The sequence below is a fragment of the Cheilinus undulatus genome, linkage group 8, assembly GCF_018320785.1.
Source record: "Cheilinus undulatus linkage group 8, ASM1832078v1, whole genome shotgun sequence".
NCBI classification, from domain to species: Eukaryota; Metazoa; Chordata; class Actinopteri; order Labriformes; family Labridae; genus Cheilinus; species Cheilinus undulatus.
The window spans coordinates 28,810,544-28,832,163 of NC_054872.1; the positions used below are offsets into that span (position 1 = coordinate 28,810,544).

Sequence of the window (21,620 nt, forward strand, 5' to 3'; positions counted from 1 at the left end):
TTTTTCAGATCATTATTAAAATTGTTTGAAACATATTTACCAGGCCGTTCATGGAGAATCGCAGATGCATAAATAAATGTAGTTATAGTAGAAATAAATAGTCTAAATATAGCTGACATTGGTTCGTCTTTGTTAGTCTGGCCTTGCCAACAGCAACATCAAGTCAGAGGACACAATGTGTTTGTTTTAAAGGGGGGTGAAAATGGTTTTAGGAGAAAGCTTCACGGACTTCATTATTTTAGGTCGGATTTATAATGAAGAATAGGACTTTAGGGGAATTTTACTGCAAAAGAATGTGTCCAACATATGTGGATTAAGTTCTTGAGAAAGAACTGAACATTAACTGAACAGTTGTTTAAACATTAACAACAGCTATTTGGTTTTCTGGGATGTCTGATACATGCTGGGATAACCTGCAGCCCTTTAACAGCTCTCAATGGATGTAAAAATAAACACATGGACAATGTGACACAAATTTCACTATTAATTGCAGTGACCACACAACCAAATGTAGTATCTTTTTGTCTTACAGTTTCTGCACCACTCCAAGATCACCATCCACAAAATCCTAAGAACCATTATGATGAACTTTAACAGCACAGAGCCCTGGCTTTCCATCAATACTTCATTTCCCATTGTGCCTGTAATAGCCGGGACCACTAACAGAAGTGGCATGGAGGCGTATCTTCTCAGACTGGCTCATTTAGATGAGGGGCTCTACAATGACTTTTATGGACTTTGGATTGCTCTCATGGTCATAAACTCTCTCATATTCCTGGTGGGCACTTTGGCAGATGTTCAGTTACTATATGACTTTTAAAACTCATATAGAAGTCTGTGTAATCTCTCCTCTCTTCTTTCCCAGGTGGGGATGGTGCTCAACACAGTTGCACTTTATGTTTTCTGTTTCCGTACAAGGCAGAAGACCACATCAGTGATCTACACGATTAACTTAGCAGTGACGGATCTCTTGGTGAATCTGTCTCTGCCCACTCGTATCCTGCTCTACTACAGCGGAGGAGCTTGTCTCACCTGCTCCTACCTGCACATCTTCAGCTACTTTGTCAACATGTACTGCAGCATCTTGTTTCTCACCTGCATATGTGTCGACCGCTATCTTGCCATTGTACAAGTGGGTTTGGTTTTTCTAACCTGCAAAACACCCTAACTTCAAAACCAGAAGGGATTTGCATATATTCTTGTCTTCTTCTAGGTTGAAGCTTCCAGACGGTGGAGAAACTCCAGCGTGGCCAAATGTGTCTGTGTCTCTGTCTGGCTCTTTGCCATCGTGGTCACCTACTCCTTCCTCTCCACGGCTTTCCAGCATCCGGGCTGCTGCCTGTCAAAGCTGCTCTTTCTCACCATATTTGAGTTTTTCCTACCACTCATCATCATCGTGGTCTTCACAGTGAGGATTATGTGGGCACTGGCGGACCCTCGTCTGATGCAGCAAAGCAGGTAAATTTCCTTTGCTTTTTTCTCTTTTGAACATGCCTTTTTATTGTCTATACATTATTATTACCCATTTCTGAGTATATCTGCCATGCAGCTTTGACTTTAACAGAGTATGCTGATTGAGCTTTTACAAAAAGAACAGATGGCATAAAAATGAATAAAAAAATAACTTACATTAGCAGCACTGTAAGAACTGCAGGCGTATAGCTGATGAGAGCTTACCTTGTTTTCTGTTTGATTTGAATTTCTGCAGGAAGAGGAGACGGAGGGCTGTCCAGCTCTTAACCACAGTGCTGATCATTTTCACTGTCTGCTTCACTCCTTTCCATATCAGACAGGTAACCAAGAGATACTGTTTAGAAAAAAATACCAGCATCATTTTTAAGCAGTCCCTTGTCAAGCTAGTGTCACGTGGGGACATATTTTAACATCATACTGTTGACTAGAGTTGACACCAAGAATAGTCATCTGTTTGTAATGACTGTGTAAAGTAACAGGGTACTAGGGTACGATCAGCATTGCCACTACCTGCAGATTGCATGTACATGGGTCTGTTGAAGGTGGCATTGCTGTTTGGGCTGTGATGACCATGGTGGGGTAGGTAGGATAAATAATGTCTCTGTGTTGGCACAGAGAGCTAGCATGGAGGAAGGTTATATTGGACACCTGAGCTCACTGTTCAGCCCTATTGAGGCGTCATGAGGCAAACAGGGTGACGATGGGTTTCCACTAACAACCCTTGTTGTGCTGGCTTTTTGCTACCCCAGTCTGCACAGTTGACATGTAGGGGACAGTATTTAATGCATTTAGGGCAATGGAGGGAAATGGACCAAAAATCATACAGTACACTATGTGGACAAAAGCATTTGGCCACACCTGTTAATCGTTAAATTCAGGTGTTTCCATCAGACCTGTTGCCAAGCACCTAGACATGCTGTCTCCATTTGAAAATATTTGTGACACAAAATGGGTCATTCTGAAGAGTTCAGTGATTTCAGGTGGTACTGTGATGGGTGCAACATTTGTAATAAGACAATTTGTGAAATTTCATCTGTACTGGATACTCCACGACCAACTATGAGTGATATTATTGGAAAGTGGAGGTGTTTAGGAACAACAGCAACTCAACCACGAAGTGAAAGTAAAATTACAGAGGGATCAATGACTGCTGAGGCACATGGTGTGGAGAAGTCTCTGCTGGTTCCAAAGCTGGAGATTTCTAAACTTCCACTGGCATTAATGTGAGCATAAAAACTGTGTTGGTGGGACCTTTATGGAATGGGTCTACATGGATGAACAGCTGCATGCAAGCTACCAAGTCAAGTCAAATGCCAAGCATCACTTGGAGTGCTGTAAACATGTTCTGTGGAGTGCTGAATCACGCTTCTTTGTTTGTCAGACTGGCGAGCCTTGATATGGCAGATGTCAGGATAACTTTACCTGCCTGAGTGCATTGTGCCAACTGTGAAGTTTGGTGGAGGAGGGATAATGGTATGGGGCTGTTTTCAGGGTTTGGGCTAGAGTCCTCATCTCGGGTGAAGGCCAGTCTCATGTTTTAGTACACAAAGACATTTTGGACAATGCTATGCTTCCAACTTTGTGGCAACAGTTTGATGAAGGCTGTTTTCAATTCCAACATGACTGTGCCCCAGAGCACAAAGCAAGGACTATAAAGACATGGTTTGATGAATCTGGTGTGGGAGAACTTGACTGGCCCACACAGAGCCTTGACCTCAACCCCATGAGCACCTATGAGATGAACTGAAACAGAGATTGTGAACCAGAGCTTCTTGTCCAGCATCATTGCCTGGCCTCATGTATGCTCTACTAGATGAATGGGCACAAATTCTTACAGAAACGCTTTGGAATCATGTGAAAAGCCTTGACAGAACAGTGGAGGCTGTTATAGCTAGAGGCTCTAACTCCAAATCAAAGTACACATATTAGCCCACAATGTCATTACAGTCTCTGTTGGTGTAATGGTTAGGCAGCCAAATACTCTTCTTAACAAAAACATTGAAGTGTAAGTGAACCCTAGGCTCAGAGCTAACTCCACCCACCTCCGTAATTCAAAAAATGCACAGAAAGTGGGCAGTTTGGCTCTGAGAGGAGGGAGGGGGAAAGGACGGGGCTTTCCAGATGAGGCAGGAGAGATAGTGATGTCCCCTTGTCAGAGAGAGACACAGACAGAGTCCCACAGCACTGCTGCCTCATAGCAATCTTTTGAAGTGGAGGAGTTTTCCCCTCTAGAGTCCCCATGACGCAGGCTATAGTGTCGTGGTGGACCGTGGTGGTTCTGAGCAAGACCTGTTCGGTCCACTGGCTCCAGTAGCAGCGTTACTATAGCAGGAGCTCTCAGAGCCAAGACAGAGCAGGTGCAGGCAGGAGAGGATGGGAGTGGTCTCTGAATGGTAAAGTCAGTAAGAGGCGGTAATGCTCTATCTTTTATATAGAGGATTTTTTTTTAATATATTTATTACTTTTTTGGTTTTACAAAATATATAGCACAAAAACATAAAAGCACCTTATTCTACTATATATATATATATAGAGAGAGAGAGAGAGAGAGAGAGAGAGAGAGAGAGAGAGAGAGTTTGTGACGTAGAAACCTACAGATAGTCGGCTTCTACGTCACATAAGCCCAATCTTTTCAGAAAAGATTTTTCAAGGCAGATGTGTGATGTGTGATTTGAGCTAATTAAAAGCCATAAAATCCAGATTTTTATCACTTCGGTGCAAATTTCAGCTTTAACACCAACACTAATGTGTTTTATCATAGTTCAGTCAGATAACTCAGTGTACAGCTGAAAAAAAATGTTAAAGTGTTCACTAACTCTTTAACACTTCTAGGACAAATCCATGTATGGATCAAATGCTAAAATGTCACACTGTCACTTTTGTTAACAGCCAGCTCAACAAAGTCAATATTGACATGAAAAATGATATCATGTAGACTGTTTAATGCTGGCCCATTCAGGGTTAAACACCTCCTCTTGTGATACAATATTTTGACACAGCTCAGATGTTTTATTTAGATTACGAGGGACTGTTTTAAAAGAAGGGTGGGCAGAGGTATGATATGTCACCTTTAAATGAATCAGAAAAAAATGCATTGTAATGTAGGAAATCTTGTGTAGACTCATAACTCTGTTTTTAATGTGTGTGATGTGTGATGTAGGTGGTGGTGTATTTCTACCCTGACTTGCCTCATCATGTAATAGTCTACCACCTGACGGTCACCCTCAGCAGTTTGAACAGCTGTATGGATCCTATCGTTTACTGCTTTGTTACAAATAATTTCCAGGTGAGACTGAACAAGCTTTGCCTGTCCTTTCCTCACTTTTCTTCATCCAAAAATATCCTTTCAACTGTCTTCCTTCCAGTCAAAATCTACCCATGCATCACTTAACCATTCTCTTATTTACTCATCGATTCTCTGAATAATTCACTGCCCTTTTCTCTCCTCAGGCCACCATGAGGAACATCTTCCGTCGCGCAGAGCCCGAGCAGACCAGTGGTGACATCATCAGCATGCAGCACAGCTCCAAGGCCTCGGGAGGGATGGCCAACGCCATCACTAAGGATGTGATCATGATGACCAAGATTTCTACTTCCCTGCAGAGAGACAATGTGGGAAAGAACCACACTTTTATGCAGAGTGAAGGTAACTGAAAGTGATGAAGATAGTACAGTAACATGAGGAAAAGAGGTTGATATATCTGGACTCTGCAGCATTGCTGACCAGTGTGTAACTTCACAGTGCAAAGTTCTAAGGATCAGCAGACAATACTGGCTCCAATAATAACGGTAACAAGGAGCAAGAAGGCACAGAATAAAGGACTGAAAGGCTGTTTCAGCATGGATGGAAAGAGAACAAGAATTTTGTTCTAAAGTAAAAGTGCAAGTCTATTTAATATGGGGACTGGGTAAGAGTTAATGAAAAAAGGGGAGATATGAATCCCAAACCAGGTTGATAAATGAAATGATCGTCTTCATAACATGAACTACAATGCAACAGAAAACAGAAAAGGTTGTATATAATGTGGAGTCAGTCATTTGGCTATGTTTCATCATTAAAAAACAAAAAAATCCCTAGTATTGTGTCCATCTTTTGACCATTTTACTCTTAACTTGCTCTAAAGTTTGAGCTGGAGCTGGTGTTTAAGGTTAGAACAGTTCATCCAAACTCATTATGCAGTGAACAGCACTCTGCACAGCTAAACAGACACAATGGTGGCTCCATCTTGTTTGAGGCACAGACAAAGTACCAATCCAGCTCCCCTGTTCCTGATTGCCCCCTGAGGAGAAGAAATATCTTCATCTACTTTAGATTTGTAATGACAAATGAACACGGTTGCTAAGGGGGTTGGCGTACCTTGTCACCGGAGCCTCAGGGCATGGGTTTGCACCCCCAAGCCCTTAAACTACATTGCACGTAAACACCTGCAAATGAAAGATCGCTGCAGATGAAGATGTTGCTGCACCCAGTCAGCCATGTCACATGAGGTAGGCAGGGCAAAGCCCGAAGCTGGGCTTGGTATTCCAATGACTGTGTCGTGATGAAGAAGATCAACCATGTACTTTAAAGCTGATGCTGGAGGCTGCTTAGGGACTACTGGGTTGTCAGGAGTGGCTAATTCTTCAGTATGGATCATCAGCCTCTGGTTGCAACCCTGAAATTGTTGCTGAGGTGCCCTGGGAAGGCTGACTCTGGTAAAATCAGATTGGATGTTGCTCACTTTGGGGAGCCAGATGTTACTCAGGTGTACACGGCCACTCTTGGAACACCAGATATCTCTCAAGATCCTTAGTGTCTCTGGGCAGATTCCCAGTCTGGTATCATGGCTGATGCCCAAGAATACATCCCTAGGTTACTAAAGAGCTGGGGTGGGGTGGGGCTCAATTCTTAGGAAGTCATCAAAGCAATGAGTGAAATGGGGATCCCCTGAGTGCAGTGAATGTGTCTCAAGTTGTAGTATAAAACACCTGTTTCTGGAAGGTCCAGTCGCTGGTAACCAGTATACCTGGCTACCATTACATCATAAAGACAAAAGAACAATCCAAGCAACTCAGAGGAAAGTTTATTGAAAAGTACAGGTCAGGGGATGGATAAAAAAAAAATGTAATGAACATCCCCCAGAGTTCAGTTAAATCCATCAAGAAATGGAAGAAATATGGCACATGATTAATTCTGCCTAGATCAGGCCATCTTTACAAACTGAATGACTGTGTAAGAAGGAGACTAGGGCTACTCTGAAGGGGTTACAAGCTATAGCAGCTGACATGGGAGATACTCTACATACAACAACTGTTGCCTGGGTTCTTCATCAGTCAAAGCTTTATTGGAGAGTGGCAATACACACATGGTATAATTTCTTCCCTTGGAGTTAAACCACTTAAATGAATTGCAGCCCTGACAAGAGACAACTTTATCTACGTGCTCCTTTACCAGTGAGTAATTCTACATAATAGATATTAACTCAAAATGGCAAACATCCAGAACATTCAGGGTTGCTACTGAGAAAGTAGCAGTGAGCATTGACTCTCATTATTTTGAAAATCTTATAACCTTTACCTTTGAAAAGTAAAAAAAAAATATATACATTTGGCATTTTACATATATTTTCAATTTATGAGAAGAGGGCTATGTTTAATACTGTGTAAAAATTAAGCATAAATAAAATTGCTTTTGAAGGAGCCGGAAAAAATCTATTTGGAGCTAATAATCCTTTTGTCCAATAGAGGACAGTATTGCACTCTTCTCAAAGACTAACACTTACAGACCTCAGAAAGCATTGCAACTGACCAAGAAACTTATTGGGTGACTGAGAGCAACTGTAAATGGAATTCTGAGGGAAAATAAAAAGGATGTTCAAGCAGTCATCTTGCATTAAAATCTTGGCCTGATCTTATAATTTCACAATTTATGACGTTGTCTCCTTGATAGGATGGCTGAAGAATAAGTCACAAATGCAGAAAATGTTGTGAATGGGCCATCTCTGTCCTGGTCTCTCGTCTTTATATAATGTCTCTGGTTTGTAAATGTAATGTCTGGGAATGTTGACCTTGAAAACGAAACTGAAATCATTAAACTTAAATGTTTCATTGTTTCAATCAAGAAATGAAAATGCCTCTTTGCTTAGTTTATGCTTAAAATCATGATGGGTATTGTTGTTTTTCATTATTTTGAAAGGTTCTTATCTATTCATTCATAGGAAATCCAGCTGTGAATAAATCATAATTAGGCTACAGTAGCGCCGTCGGGCTACTGTGACTCCCCCCTCTTCTTCTTATGGGAAGGGGGTGATGACGTATCTCGAGTGCCCCCATGACCACGCCTCGCTTTGTTACTGTGGAAACCAATGAGATTGATGAGTGTAGTAAACCAGATGGTCAGTTAGCTGGCAAAGGTTAGCCAAATTGCTAACCCAAAGGGAGAGTTTTTATTGTCATGTTACCGAGAATTTAACAATGCGGAGTCACTTTGGCCTAACCTTGGCTGGGTAAATTAAAAGGTATGTTTTTTTTTCTTTCTTAAGACAAGCCGTTCGTCTTAACTTATCACCGCTAGCCATATGATTTATTAGCCAAACCAGCTCGTTGTGGTGACGTTAGCGTCACTCTATGTAAGGCAGCTTGAATGTGTACGGGATCTGGTCTGTACCCCCCTCACCATACTCGATACAATGTAATTACGTACCCTAATGTACAACAGGTTAGAGGATAGCCCAGGTAAGACAACTTTACCACGAACAGAGACACGTATGAGAGAAACATGTCTGAACTGGTTCAGCAAGCCAGCCTTCATGCATTCCTGTGAGAAACACGTATTTTACCTTAGCACTATGGAGATTAAAACACGTATAAAACTATAGTTACCACAAACAGGAACAGGTTGCTTTATCACTCTGTGAGTTATGACGACAGTAAATTGCGCTGGCACCTGCCTCATTGGTATCCGAGTTTTAAGACTCGGTTTATTTTGTATAAAGATTAACTTACATGTGACTTGACCTTTATCTGAGATACTTGTCCTTTGTTTGACTGGGAAGATGACAGAGCAATTGAGATGAACTTTGACCTAAAAATGTAAGCAAATTTGTATATGTGTAATTTATTTGAAGTGGGGATGCTGATAATGTCCAACTATATTTACTAATAACAAGAATGCACTGGAACCACTGCAGTGGGTTTGTGGTTTCACCTTGTAGCTTGCCTATTTTATGTCTTCAAGTTTGGGGTTACATAGTTTAGGGCTGCAGTTAATGATTTGCATTGAATATTGATTTTGATTTTGTATTATTTTTGATTGGTTGATTTGTTCTTTGACCATTAAATTCCCAAGTATGTCCCAACTGTCAATTGTGTAAACAGAAATTCAGAAAATCAGTTTAGACATGACCTTGACCACTGATAAAATGATGGATCCAGCTTCTACATTTTGCCATAGTTTAAGCCAACTTTCTAACCACTTCACTGTTTATTTTGCAGGTTGCTGCATGACTAAGTGGGTCTTGCGAGGTTTCTGAATGCTTTGACCATGACCTTGCATGAATGCATGCACAACCTCTGCTGAATCACACTCTCAACTTGCACAATCCAAATTCCATTTATGCAGACAAATCACAGAAAAAACTTTTTCAGACCTTTTCAACTTACAAGCTTCCCACTGCAACCAGTAGCACACATTTCACCACTCCCACCTCCTCTGCTTCTCCCCCACGCCTGCCTGCTACATACCTTCGGGGCTGTGCAGAACTTCTCTGCTCTTCCTGATTTTTTGTTTGTGCAAGCCACAGCGAGGAACACCACTGAGCTACTGAGCCATGCCTAACAGTCCATCTTGATTTCCACGTGATCAGATGTATGGAATGTATTTTACAGCATCATTTGGGGATTATAACAATGACTTCTGTTTCATTTATTAACAGTTCTTTGAACCTGCAAGGTTCTGACCTGCAGATAATCTCAACCTTCTGGATTTCTCTTTTTAACCAGGAAAAAATCAGGATGAAAACCATGGGTGCTACATGTTCTCTTCACATATAACGAGGATATTTCTGTTTACTTGTATATGAGAAGATATATGTGATACACACCAAGGGATACAAGCTATCCACCTGTATAAATGGTTCCCTTGAAGTCAAATCAGAGTGTAATGGGAGAGGAAGCAGAACAGATAGCTTCAGGCCCTCCAGAGAAAAAGAAACTCAAGGAGGAAGAAGAAGACAGTGAGAATGAGATGGATGTGGAGGTGGAAGGACAAGGTTTGAAGATCCCTCTTCATCGCTGGGTGATGCACGGAGCAGTGATGTTTGGACGGGAGTTCTGCTATGCCATGGAAACTGCTCTGGTGACACCAGTGCTGCTGCAGATAGGTAATGCGATGCACTACAGTCATGTGGAAACTAATTCTTATTTAAACTCTTTCACATATTTACACATGAAACTCGGCAGCACTAGCAAGGCGGGTTTTTCCTCTTTAACTGCAAATACATAGTGGTGCTGCAGTAATACCATCAGTGTGGTTTTAATTCTGTTAACCATGACAGGAATCTTACAAATATCAGCTTTCAACGCTGTTCCTTGGTTAAAGATGGTAAAATAGAAGAATCTTAGGTGGGCTTGCTTTAGCATGGATGAAGCTGTGAGTGAGTATCTCGTAATTTACTATTCACAACAAATAATTGATTGGATTTGTGCCAATGTTGGACCAACTTTCTTCAGCAAGGATACCTGTCAGTCTAAATTCCATCTTCTTAAATTGAGTTTGCTGCAGCATTATAGAAGAATACAGTAAATGCATTATTTAGACTGGATCTGTTAATATCAATTTGCTGCATCTCCGCGTGGTGTAACCTGTGTGCCCACTGCCCAGACATAGCCAGCCACGAGGAATGTAGTTAGATGTAAGGTTTGCCACCATAGCAGAAAGTGAACAAAAGCATTTTCCCTGGCTAGGTATGGCAAGAATGCTAAACACAGCACATTTCAGTCTCACTGTCTCCCCCTATTCATATTATTGTAGGAAAGATTATGTTAAAAGAACTTCCAACCATATCCCATTCACGATGTTTTTGTGAACTGCAAACACAGGTGATACACAGAAGAGAAAAGGAGCATCTATACAGTGCATATTCATTTTTGTGTCACATACAAAGTGTTGCATCATTTTGACAACACTTCATTATGAAACATTAACTTGTGAAGCCCTACTACTTGTTTGCATTGTTTAAACATTAGCTGCGTATTTTCAGTGCAGTAGCTGCACGTGCAGTACATGCAGCACTGCTCGCCTCTTGAGTTTTGCATCCCTGTTTGAGTGCATTAAAAACGAACAAAAGACAGAGGTACTCATTAAGAAACCACTTTATGAGCTACCAGAGGTCAAAAAGTCCACAGGGTGATTTAGTGATGCTGTAGGTCAACTGAAAGGGTAGCAATGGGAAAGGCAGAAAAAGGAAGGAAGGTCATTTTCCTACTGAAAATAAGTCATCTAGTGTGTTGTTGACTTTAGGGAGAGGGAAGGCTGGAGCAGTGCAAGGCAGTGTGGGTAACATGTTGTTCCCGTGAGAACCAGCCTGCTCACCCAGCCAGCTTCTTTATAAGGGTCGGAAAATATGGATACTCTTGTGGCAGAAATATACCTTTGAAAAACTTACATCTGTATTACTTTTATTGCTCAAAAATTTAACATATCTTTTGAAAAGGTCATTACAGTCTGAAGTTGGAATCACAGTAATATCTAAATAGCTATTTGAATGAATCTTTCCTGTTTCATGACATGCAGTAGCTTAGTTCTGTCTTATCAGAGGGTCAGGAGGAAGTGATTTCAATGCTTTCCTGGCTGATTGTTGCATATTCTAGGTGGAATTGTTGTAACAGGCCACTTCTTTATCTGACATATTCCTGCCACTCTAAAAGCAAGAGTGGTAAGGGAAGCTGTTTTAGGGCAATACTGACTCTTAAACTCTGAAAGCAAGACCTGTTATTTGTTTTTCTCCAGAAATACTTGAAATTATTCTTACAGGGTCTGACATGACAGTGCTGATCGGTATCTTTAAGTTTTAGATTTCAACTAGGATGACTGAATGAGGACAAGTGAATGAGTAATTCAACTCTGAACCATCACTCAGTAGCAACATAGTCGAAGCAAAAGACATAAAAACAGAATCAAATAAATTATCTGATGTAATTTAACATCATAAGGTAAAGCATGTGGCAAGCATCTGCCCTTATTATAAAGAGTCTCTAAGGTACAAAAAACACAAAAGGCTTGTTTTGTACTCACTGCCTGAACAAACGAACAGTGTAGTCTTTTATCCTCCCTTTATCACAGGTTTGATTTCTGTTTTGTTAGTTGCATTTGATTTTCTTTTGAGATTTATCCATCATCAGAGGAAATGTTCTCTACAACAGTGTGCCAGTGTTATTCTTTTCTTTGATCTATTTGACTTAATCTGACATTTTTGTTGTTTAAGTGTAACTGAACCCCCAGCTTAAAGCTAACTCCACCCACTTCAGTAATTCAAAAATTGCACAAAAAGTAAGCAGTTCAGAACTGAGAGGAGGAAGGGGAAAAGGACGGGGTTTTCCAGCTGAGGCAGGTGTGACAGTGACGTCCCCTAGCCAGAGAGTGGCACACCAGAGTCCCGCAGCACTGCTGTCTCATAGTGATCTTTTGATGTGGAGGATTTTTCCCCTCCCATGATGCAGGCTGTAGTGTGGAGGTGGACTGTGGGTGTCCTGAACTACCTGTTTGGGTTGTTTGCTCCAGCACCGGTGTTACTACAGCCGGAGCCGAGGAGGTGCAGGCAGGAGAGGATGGGAGTGGTCTCTGAATGGTAAAGCTAGTTAGAGGCGGTAACATTCTACCTTTGAGTTTGTGATGTAGAAACCTACTGATGGTGGGTTTCTACGTCACATAAGCCCCGCCTTTTCAGACAAGATTTTTTGAAGCAGATGTCCATTTGAGCTAATTAAAAGCCTTAAATTCAGATTTTTATCAGTTTGGTGCAAATATCAGAAATAGCACCAGCATTGATGTGTTTTATCTTAATTCAGTCAGATACTTAAGTGCACAGATGAAAAAAATGTTAAAGTGTTCACTACTTCTTTAATTTACCTTTGTAGGTCTTCCTGAACAGTATTACAGTTTAACCTGGTTCCTCAGTCCTATCCTGGGTCTCCTCTTCACTCCTGTGATTGGCTCAGCCAGTGACCGCTGTACTCTCCGATGGGGCCGTAGAAGACCATTCATCCTGGCTCTGTGCGTGGGTGTGCTGCTGGGGGTGGCATTGTTTTTAAATGGATCATTAATTGGTGAGTTGGAAGTTAGAAGGAGATCATCAGTAAAGATTAAATGTATTCCTGTTTAACCAAGTCTATCCTTGTTATTTTCTCAGGCCTTTCTATTGGCGACAGACCGAATAGTCAGCCAATTGGTATTGTCCTCACTGTTCTGGGTGTGGTGGTGCTGGACTTCTGTGCTGATGCCTCTGAGGGGCCAATCAGAGCTTACCTCCTTGATGTTGCTGACACTGAGGAGCAAGATATGGCCCTGAATATTCATGCCTTCTCCGCGGGTAGGGAACCCCACACAGGGAAATAAACCTAATAAACAACACATATTCCTTTTTTGTCGACAGAGTTCAATAAATAGCATGTTTATCGGTGTCTGCACGCGTTTACAGGGCTTGGTGGAGCAGTGGGCTACATGCTGGGAGGTCTAGACTGGACTGGTACAGCTCTGGGCCGAGCATTTAAATCCCAAGAGCAGGTCCTCTTCTTGTTTGCAGCCGTCATCTTCATCATCTCTGTCATACTGCACATGCTCAGTATTCCCGAGAAACCTTTAATCCCATCACAGCAACTTAAAGTCACGGGGAGTGGTGAATCTACCAGCCAAATATCTTTAAGGCCTGTTAGCCGCACACCTCCTTTACTGGATGTAATTGCAGAGGATGACGGGTTTCCTAGAGCCCCCTTCCGCGATGACAATGAATCTGACTCTGAAGAAGAGGGAATTGACTTTCTTGCTGTGGAGCGAGTGCGGAGTAAAAGCGATTCGGTGTTGGCTATGCCAGATGCTACAATCGAGTTGGATCCTGACCTTGACCCAGACAGACAGCTCTTTCTGCCAGAGGTGCACCACTTTTTACCAGAAGTGCAGGGCGAGCTGGATGATGATGCTTTCAAACCATCAGACAGCAGTACTGAGCCGTCACATCCTGCTGGTGGACTACAGCCTGTTGCTGATGGGATGGTGATCTTACTGCCTGTAGATCCAGACAGCTCTACGCTAAAGGATTCAAAGCACAGTCATCCCTCTGTTCTTAAAATCAGTTCTGGTTTAGCAGACTCCCATCTGACAAAACAGGTGAAATTACAACATTGCCAGGATGAAAGTGTGCACTATATGGATATTTTCTTTGGCAGAAAATGTCTTTATTTTCCCTTTCTGTCTTTAAGGACTGTATCTGTGTCTGTAATTTGTCACCCCAGATCAAGGCTGCCAATGGTGTCAATGCAATTAAAGGCAATGGCTCTAACAGGCTGCTGACCCGGCCCTCAAACTCAGCTGTGCCATCACGGCCTCACCCCCACACCTTCTACAGACAAGTAAGTTTTTATTACATTTTAAGAATCACTATCTGTTGCTGTTCCAACATTGTGATGTCTGAGATCATATTCAGTTGATAAAACCTGCAGTCAATCTTTTTTTTTTTTTCCTCTCAAGCCTTCCTTTACTTTCTCTTACTATGGACGAGTGGGATCCCAGCGCTATCGACTCAGGCGGACAGCACCTTTAAGTCCTCGGCCAATCACCACCTCTCGCAGTCTGAATGATCTGACTGAACTTCAGCGTCGTGCCGACAGGCGAGAACTGCAGCTTTCAGCCAGCAGTCTCTCATCAGAGGGCTCTAGCATAGAGGAGGCAAGCAGGGGTGCTACTGTACGGCTGCTGTGGTTGTCCATGTTGAAGGTGGAGTAAATTTGAACAGGCTTTAACATGTTGGCTTTTTCATCCTCTATGTCATATGTACTGCATTATGTGCACAAGATTTTAACGCTTCTTCTGACAAAACAAATCTTTTTTATAATTTCTCAGAAATGTTAACATCAGTTCCTCACTTTATGCTCTCTGTCCTCCACAGATGCCTCCACAGCTGTGGAGATTGTGTGTGTGTCACCTTCTTACATGGTTCTCCATTATCGCTGAAGCTGTGTTTTATACTGATTTCATGGGGCAAGTTATCTACCACGGAGATCCACAGGTACACAAATGCTTAGATATACTCACACACATTCATGCTTTCATAGGTTATTGTTTATACGTATGCTAAATGACACAGCTATTCAGTCCATCTGTGGAGTAAAGCATATATTAACATGTTAAACTTTTCCCCTTTATAGGCACCATCTAATTCCACAGAGCTCCAAAACTATCACAGAGGAGTACAGATGGGCTGCTGGGGACTGGTGGTGTATGCTGCTACTGCTGCTGCCTGCTCTGGTAACAGAAACAGCTTTGCTTCCTATTATCTACTGGTGTAGTTACAAATCAACTAGTGATACAGCACAGCTGGTTGCCTTAATGTATTTGTGCTTTCCTGCTTTGCCTCTTAAAGTAAATGTGTCTCTGTCTCTCACTTTCCATATCTTTTTTCAGCCATCCTTCAGAAGTACCTGGATAATTTTGATCTGAGCATTAAGGTTATCTACATCGTTGGGACTCTGGGATTTTCAATAGGTCAGTTGCCAAAATAGCTGAAGACCATAGAGTCAAGTAAATGGTGTAAAAGTTTTTTTCCCTTCCATCTTAGGAACTGCTGTTATGGCAATCTTCCCCAATGTTTATGTGGCCATGATCATGATCAGTGGCATGGGCATCATCTCCATGAGTATCTCCTACTGTCCCTATGCATTACTTGGGCAGTACCATGAAATTAAAGAGGTAAGTGCATATAGTTGCAAGAAAAAGTATGTGAACCCTTTTGGATTTCTTGGATTTCTGCATAAATTGGTCATAAAATGTGTTCTGATCTTCATCTAAGTCACAACAATAGGCAAACACAGTCTGCTTAAACTAATACAGCACAAAAAATGATAGGTTTTCATGTTTTTATTGAACAAACCATGTAAACATTCACAGTACAGGGTGGAAAAGTATGTGAACCCTTAGGCTAATGACTGGTTGACCCTCCTTTGGCAGCAATAACCTCAACCAAACGTTTCCTGTAGTTTCAGATCAGACCTGCACAACGGTCAGGAGGAATTTTGGACCATTCCTCTTTACAAAACCGTTTCAGTGCAGCAGTATTCTTGGGATGTCTGGTGTGAATCGCTCTCTTGAGGTCATGCCACAGCATCTCAATGGGGTTGAGGTCAGGACTCTGACTGGGCCACTCCAGAAGGTGTATGTTCTTCTGTCTATGCTTTGGGTCGTTGTCCTGTTGCATCACCCATCCTCTGTAGAGCTTCAGTTGGCGGACAGATGGTTTTAGGTTTTCCTGTAAAATGTCTTGATAAAATTGGGAATTCATTTTTCCATCAATGACAGCAATCCGTCCAGGCCCTGAGGCAGCAAAGCAGCCCCAAACCATGATGGCCCCTCCACCATATTTCACAGTTGGGATGAGGTTTTGATGTTGGTGTGCTGTGCCTTTTTTTTCTCCCCGCATAGCGTTGTGTGTTCCTTCCAAACAACTCAATTTTGGTTTCATCTATGGACAGAATATTTTGCCAGTAGTGCTGTGGAACATCCAGGTGCTCTCTTGTAAACTTCAAACGTGCAGCAATGTGTTTTTTGGACAGCAGTGGCTTCTTCTGTGGTGTCCTCCTATGAACTCCATTCTTATTTAATGTTTTACTTATTGTAGATTTGTCAACACAAATGTTAGCATGTGCCAGAGACTTCTGTAAGTCTTTAGCTGACACTCTAGGATTCTTCTTCATCTCATTGAGCATTCCGCGCTGTGCTCTTGCAGTTATCTTTACAGGACGACCACGCCTAGGGAGAGTAGAAACAGTGCTAACTTTCTCCATTTGTAGACAGTCTGTCTTACTGTGGACACATAAACATCAAGGCTTTTAGAGATACTTTTGTAACCCTTTCCAACTTCATGCAAGTCCACAATTCTTGGTCGTAGGTCTTCTGAGAGCTCTTTTGTGAGAGGCATGTTTTACATCAGGCAATGCTTCTTGAGAACAGCAAATTCAAAACTGGTGTGTGTTTTTTTTAAAGGGCAGGGCAGCTTTAACCAACACATCCAGTCTCATCACATTGATTGGACTCTAAGTTGGCTGACTCCTGGTTCCAATTAGCTCTTGGAGAAGTCATTAGCCTAGGGGTTCACATACTTTTTCCACCCTGCACTGTGAATGTTTACATGGTTTGTTCAATAAAAACATGAAAACATATCATTTTTTATGCTGTATTAGTTTAAGCAGACTGTGTTTGTCTATTGTTGTGACTTAGATGAAGATCAGAACACATTTTATGACCAATTTATGCAGAAATCCAAGAAAAATAGAAAAATTTATTTCTGACATACATCTAACTTAGCTAACTTCATGCTTACAGTCCTTGCAACGGCTGTGCTTGTTATGCTTCCTCCTGCAGTTAGATCGTTTCATTGGCTGTTATTCTGCTCCACATAACAATCTTGCTCGTGCCTGCTTGGCCAGCCTTGGTGTTCCCCCACACAAAAGGAATTCTGGTTGTAAACATTGGACATGTTTATAATATCAAAGATCTTGAGTTTGAGCAGCTCCAGTTGTCTTCTGAGCAGACCAGAGAGGGAAAGATCACTCCTAACACACTACAGAGAAATCTGGCGAGATATTCTTTAGAACCATTGGCTAAATGGGTCATTGACTTTGGTTGGATGGGGAATCTGCATTATTTTCTTGTAGTGTGTGCCAGGCTTTAGCTATAGGGTTTGGGATCATGCTGTCATGCTGCAATGCTTTGTTTGAGATCCACCATGTTGATAGCCACTGCGGTTTGTCCAACCCATTAGCATTGTATTGGCAGTAGCAAGTTTTCTCTCTCGGTTGTCATTATTTTCTTTTCTTGGGTTTTGAATTCACAAGAAGGCAAAATGTTGTTGTGTGACAGGTTGTAGCACTGCTTTACATGATAGTAATGATGAAAAAATAGACAATTACTGTTTTTTTCCACTTGCAGTAGGGGAGAGTTCATTCAGGCGTTGTAAGTACATGATTTGAGTTAATAGATACATAAATATTTGTTTAATTGTCTGATATTCATATGAATTCATTCAGTCACCAAGCATGGACACTTCAGCAGCTGAAGTCATTGAAACAGTTGTTCTCATATAGTCTCTGAAGACACGGTCTATGGTGTCATTGTTACTAAAATGGTGGTTTTAAGAAGCTTCTGACCCAAAGCATTCATCCTGAGTGTTTTTTTTTATTTAAAAACTACAAGCTCTATGACTGTACCCACAAACACTAGACAGACCATTGGACGTGCAATTTAAATAAATCTCTTCTCTCCTGTTTTTCCTCCTCAGTACATTCATCACAGCCCGGCAAACACTAGGAGAGGGTTTGGCATTGACTGTGCTATCTTATCCTGCCAGGTTTGTATTCATGCTTCACGTATTTAAAGGGATACTTCAACATTTTGGCAAATTCGCCCATTGCCATAATTCCTATAGTCTTAGTAATAGGTTTGTTTCTTTTAGTTGTCGGCGCAAGCTGTTTCTAGATCTGGGGGGGGTCGATACACCAGCTGCACAGCTAACGCTATGTAGGCAGACAGTATTTTTTGCTTTCCCTCATCAAACTCATCAAATACACAATCCAACAACTCCAAAACGCTTCCATGGACAAGTTGTGACCTGCACATTCACCATGCTATGAAATAGTCATGGAACATTGCGAGATGGAGATGTTAAAAAGTTAAGTGCAAAGCCGGAACTACACTCCAGACATGGCTGCTGCACTGTGTCACTCCGCCCAGTGGTTCACTCAAGAAATAGCTCAGAGTATTTGCTTCATGTGTCGTAATGTTACATAATTATACATTATTATTTCATAGCATGGTGAATGTGCAGGTCACAACTTGTCCACAAAAGCGTTTTGGAGTTGTTGGATTGTGTGTTTGATGAGTTTGATGAGGGAAAGCAAAAAATACTGTCTGCCTACATAGCATTAGCTGTGCAGCTGGTATCGATATCGGTCCCCCCAGATCTAGAAATAGCTTGCACCGACAACTAACGGAAACGAACCTATTACTAAGACTATATGAATTGTAGCAATGGGCGAAATTGCCAAAATGTTGAAGTATCCCTTTAAGGAATAATAATATCCCACTAGCTCAAAACTCAATCCATTCAAGCTTGGGCTGTGAGTTCTAGTAATATAATGAAACCTTTATTATTTGTGTCATATTTAGATGCTTAATGGGGGGTGAGGGGTACTCAAGTGTGATGCTGTGCTGAATAATTATTTTTTGGGTGATGACCAGGTCTATATCAGCCAGATTCTGGTTGCATCGGCCCTCGGAGCTGTGGTCGAAGCAGTTGGCAGTGTGCGTGTCATTCCAGCTGTGGCCTCTGGGGGCTCCTTCCTCGGCTTCCTTACGGCCTGTTTCCTCATCATCTATCCTGATGTGGAGCCAAGCAGCTCCGAGCAGGACCAGGCTGTGGTTTGTGGTGGTTTACCTGGAGATTCAAATGGAGAAAAGGTTAGCGGGCAGAGGGTGGCTCTGCTGGGCCTCACAGATGGAGACAGTTTGAAGAAAACAGAGAATCACTCTGTTGCCTGAGTATGAACATGCAAAGAATTATCCTCGCTGTGTACAAGTCACAGCATGTGGGGATTACCCCAGCTGTTCAGACTTGATGGTCAGTGCCTTTCTTAAGGAACAAAGACAAAGTAAAAGTCAGAAAGTTGGTGACTTGTCTGCAGAAAGCTGGGTTGGATGTTTTTGGATGGATGATCTTCCCAGAGCATAAAACTAACAAAAACTCTCTTAGGCTGCTCTGCTTGAATTTTCTACCTCATTCCTAAAAAGAATAAAGGTTTGAATGGTGAGAGACGTAAGCCATTGATAAACAACAAGCCACATGACACTGAATTTGTCAGATTTTATTGAGACAAGGTTAGTTTAGGCTACTGAAACAAATGTTCGCTTGAATTACAAAACAAAGCGGGAAGCACACAGAGCACTTTCTGTCTCACTACTGAACATACTGTAACCCTGGGGCAGCAGAATGACGTAAACTGTGACTTTTACTTCAGCTGCTCCATATTTACTAGAAGACAATCGTCAATTTGTCAAAATGACACTTTTTATACTTCTTTCGATTTTGTTGACGGATACAGATGTATTTGTTCCAGGTTTTAATAGGATTTTTCATTATAAATTGTGTTTCATAAAAAGATAAAGCCTTTTACTATTGCTGTGTATTCAAGTATTTTTTTTATTTTATTTTCAACTTTTTAACCCACTTAAGATGTTGATTTCTGTTAAAAAGCAGGCTAGTGTGTAGATAAAGTGCCCTTTTCTGTTTTTACTTTGCCTGTACTGAAACTCTGAAGCCCTTAACGCCATTTCACTCATTGGTTTGTTATGAGACATGGAAAATTTTAACAATATTTATTCAAATAATGACACAAGCATTTTTTTTAATCTTGGTATATGAAACATAACTTCAACTGGTTTTGGGTTTCAGTGTTATTTGTAAAACAGGGTGGTGCTTATATTGACTTTGAATTATTTTTAAAAGTGTTATGAGAAATACATTCCTTACAGAGTTAAATGTTAGATATATTCAAAATGTTCATCATTGCACATTAGTGAAATCATTTTATGCACTACAACATAGAAAAATACTTTTTTGTTTTTCACAGCTGTCTAAGTTAAGACATATAGCTCCCATACTGCCATGCTTCTGTCTACCTCAGAATAACAACAAAAGATATAGCAGCTAGACTGTAGATTATTTGTGGGATCACTGAGCAGCCAGCAAAGTCATTTGCAGTGTCTCTGACATATTTTAGCACATTAGCAGTACAGTGTGCACAGCGTATTAACCCACAGACTTGTTATCAAAGCGTCTTTCCATGAGAATTTTTTTATTTGCTGTGTACCTTAAGCTTGCTCAAAAAAGCACAACTTCTTCAATTAGAAAACTCACAAAAGTTATGCTGCATTTTTCAATGTAGCATGGAGCAACTACAATGAAAGGCCATTGACTGATCTATGCAATCTTGAAGTCCCCTTTGTTTGGAGTTTTATAACCAAATGAACCTAAAGGAGTAACAGAGGAACTTCTCAGTTCATTTTCCTGGCTGAAAAGTTTTTTTTCAGCTCAGTGGAAACAAGGCCTTAAATTAGGTCATTGTGAAATCACTTCACAGATTTCTTTCCACAACATAATATTGTCTTCTTTCATGACTTGGCTGAGAACAAGAAATCTTTTGTCATACACTCTTGAGACTTGAAGTTCTAAAGGCACTATGTGTCCACAGCCTGACTAACCAGAAGTATAAAGGTTTTGGATCACCAATTTAAAGGGATAGTTTTTTTGAGAACCAAAAATATGTAATTTTCACTTTTGTCATGTAAATAATTTACAGATTATACTTGAGTGCTGTTGTGGTCTTTGGAAACTGTTCTCAGTCTTTAAAATGTGCCTTTAACAAACTGGCATGTTAAAGCTATTTTGATTTTATGCTGATATTAGGACTTGGTTGAGGCTGATAATCAATGTTTTGGTTTGAAAGTCGATCAATGATGTTTTGTTTTTGTGATTGGTAGTTTTCTTTGCTGCTGTACAGAGTTTATACAAAGAAAACCAAGTATTTTGTAGCAATTTTTTGAAGACAAAATACAAAGAATGCACCTTCTTCACTTGTGTCTGTGTTTTTCTGTCACCCATATATTGTCTTTTACATATAATTTTTATTCCATCTTTTCCATAAGCAACAAATTTGAGGATAAATTGACTCATAGATTTAAAACTGCTGCAAGCTCTCAAAGTTAATAAGTTAGAAATAGCATAAAGTATATTGAGTGTGGCCCCTTTTTAACATAGCTTTTACTCACAACAGGGTTGTCTCAACAAACTGTAATGAATTTGATATTTCATATTTGATGAAACAAAATATTACCTTTCACCAACTTT

The 21,620-nt window shown here is 41.0% G+C and overlaps 2 protein-coding genes across 3 annotated transcripts; both read left to right on the plus strand.

Annotated features, from left to right (window-relative positions):
• The first annotated feature begins 436 nt into the window (after nt 1-436).
• Nucleotides 437-5,127, plus strand: gpr20 (G protein-coupled receptor 20). Its single transcript, XM_041793340.1, has 7 exons — nt 437-442; nt 533-778; nt 866-1,132; nt 1,214-1,458; nt 1,709-1,793; nt 4,634-4,759; nt 4,924-5,127. Exons 1-7 carry the CDS (start codon nt 437-439, stop codon nt 5,125-5,127), a joined length of 1,179 nt encoding a protein of 392 aa, XP_041649274.1.
• A 2,706-nt stretch (nt 5,128-7,833) lies between these two features.
• Nucleotides 7,834-21,344, plus strand: slc45a4b (solute carrier family 45 member 4b). Of its 2 annotated transcripts, none has more exons than XM_041794416.1 (13): nt 7,834-7,970; nt 8,947-9,833; nt 12,589-12,777; nt 12,861-13,040; nt 13,149-13,834; nt 13,960-14,076; nt 14,195-14,440; nt 14,613-14,732; nt 14,872-14,971; nt 15,128-15,208; nt 15,282-15,412; nt 17,997-18,065; nt 18,956-21,344. In XM_041794416.1, the coding sequence occupies exons 2-13, from the start codon at nt 9,584-9,586 to the stop codon at nt 19,253-19,255; spliced, it is 2,469 nt and encodes an 822-aa protein (XP_041650350.1). In that variant the 5' UTR covers nt 7,834-7,970; nt 8,947-9,583; the 3' UTR covers nt 19,256-21,344. The 2 variants fall into 2 exon arrangements, with proteins under 2 accessions (XP_041650350.1, XP_041650349.1); XM_041794415.1 differs by having other exon boundaries at nt 7,842-7,970; nt 9,454-9,833.
• The last annotated feature ends 276 nt before the right edge of the window (nt 21,345-21,620 follow it).

Bases quoted from the DNA above. Each gene is read 5' to 3' on its own strand.
- slc45a4b (XM_041794416.1), top strand. From the start codon at position 9,584: ATGGTTCCCTTGAAGTCAAATCAGAGTGTAATGGGAGAGGAAGCAGAA. The intron at 14,733-14,871 runs GTACACAAATGC...TCCCCTTTATAG, and splicing joins TCTACCACGGAGATCCACAG to GCACCATCTAATTCCACAGA. The intron at 15,209-15,281 runs GTCAGTTGCCAA...CTTCCATCTTAG, and splicing joins GACTCTGGGATTTTCAATAG to GAACTGCTGTTATGGCAATC.
- gpr20 (XM_041793340.1), top strand. The intron at 779-865 runs GTGGGCACTTTG...CTTCTTTCCCAG, and splicing joins TAAACTCTCTCATATTCCTG to GTGGGGATGGTGCTCAACAC. The intron at 4,760-4,923 runs GTGAGACTGAAC...TTCTCTCCTCAG, and splicing joins TTGTTACAAATAATTTCCAG to GCCACCATGAGGAACATCTT.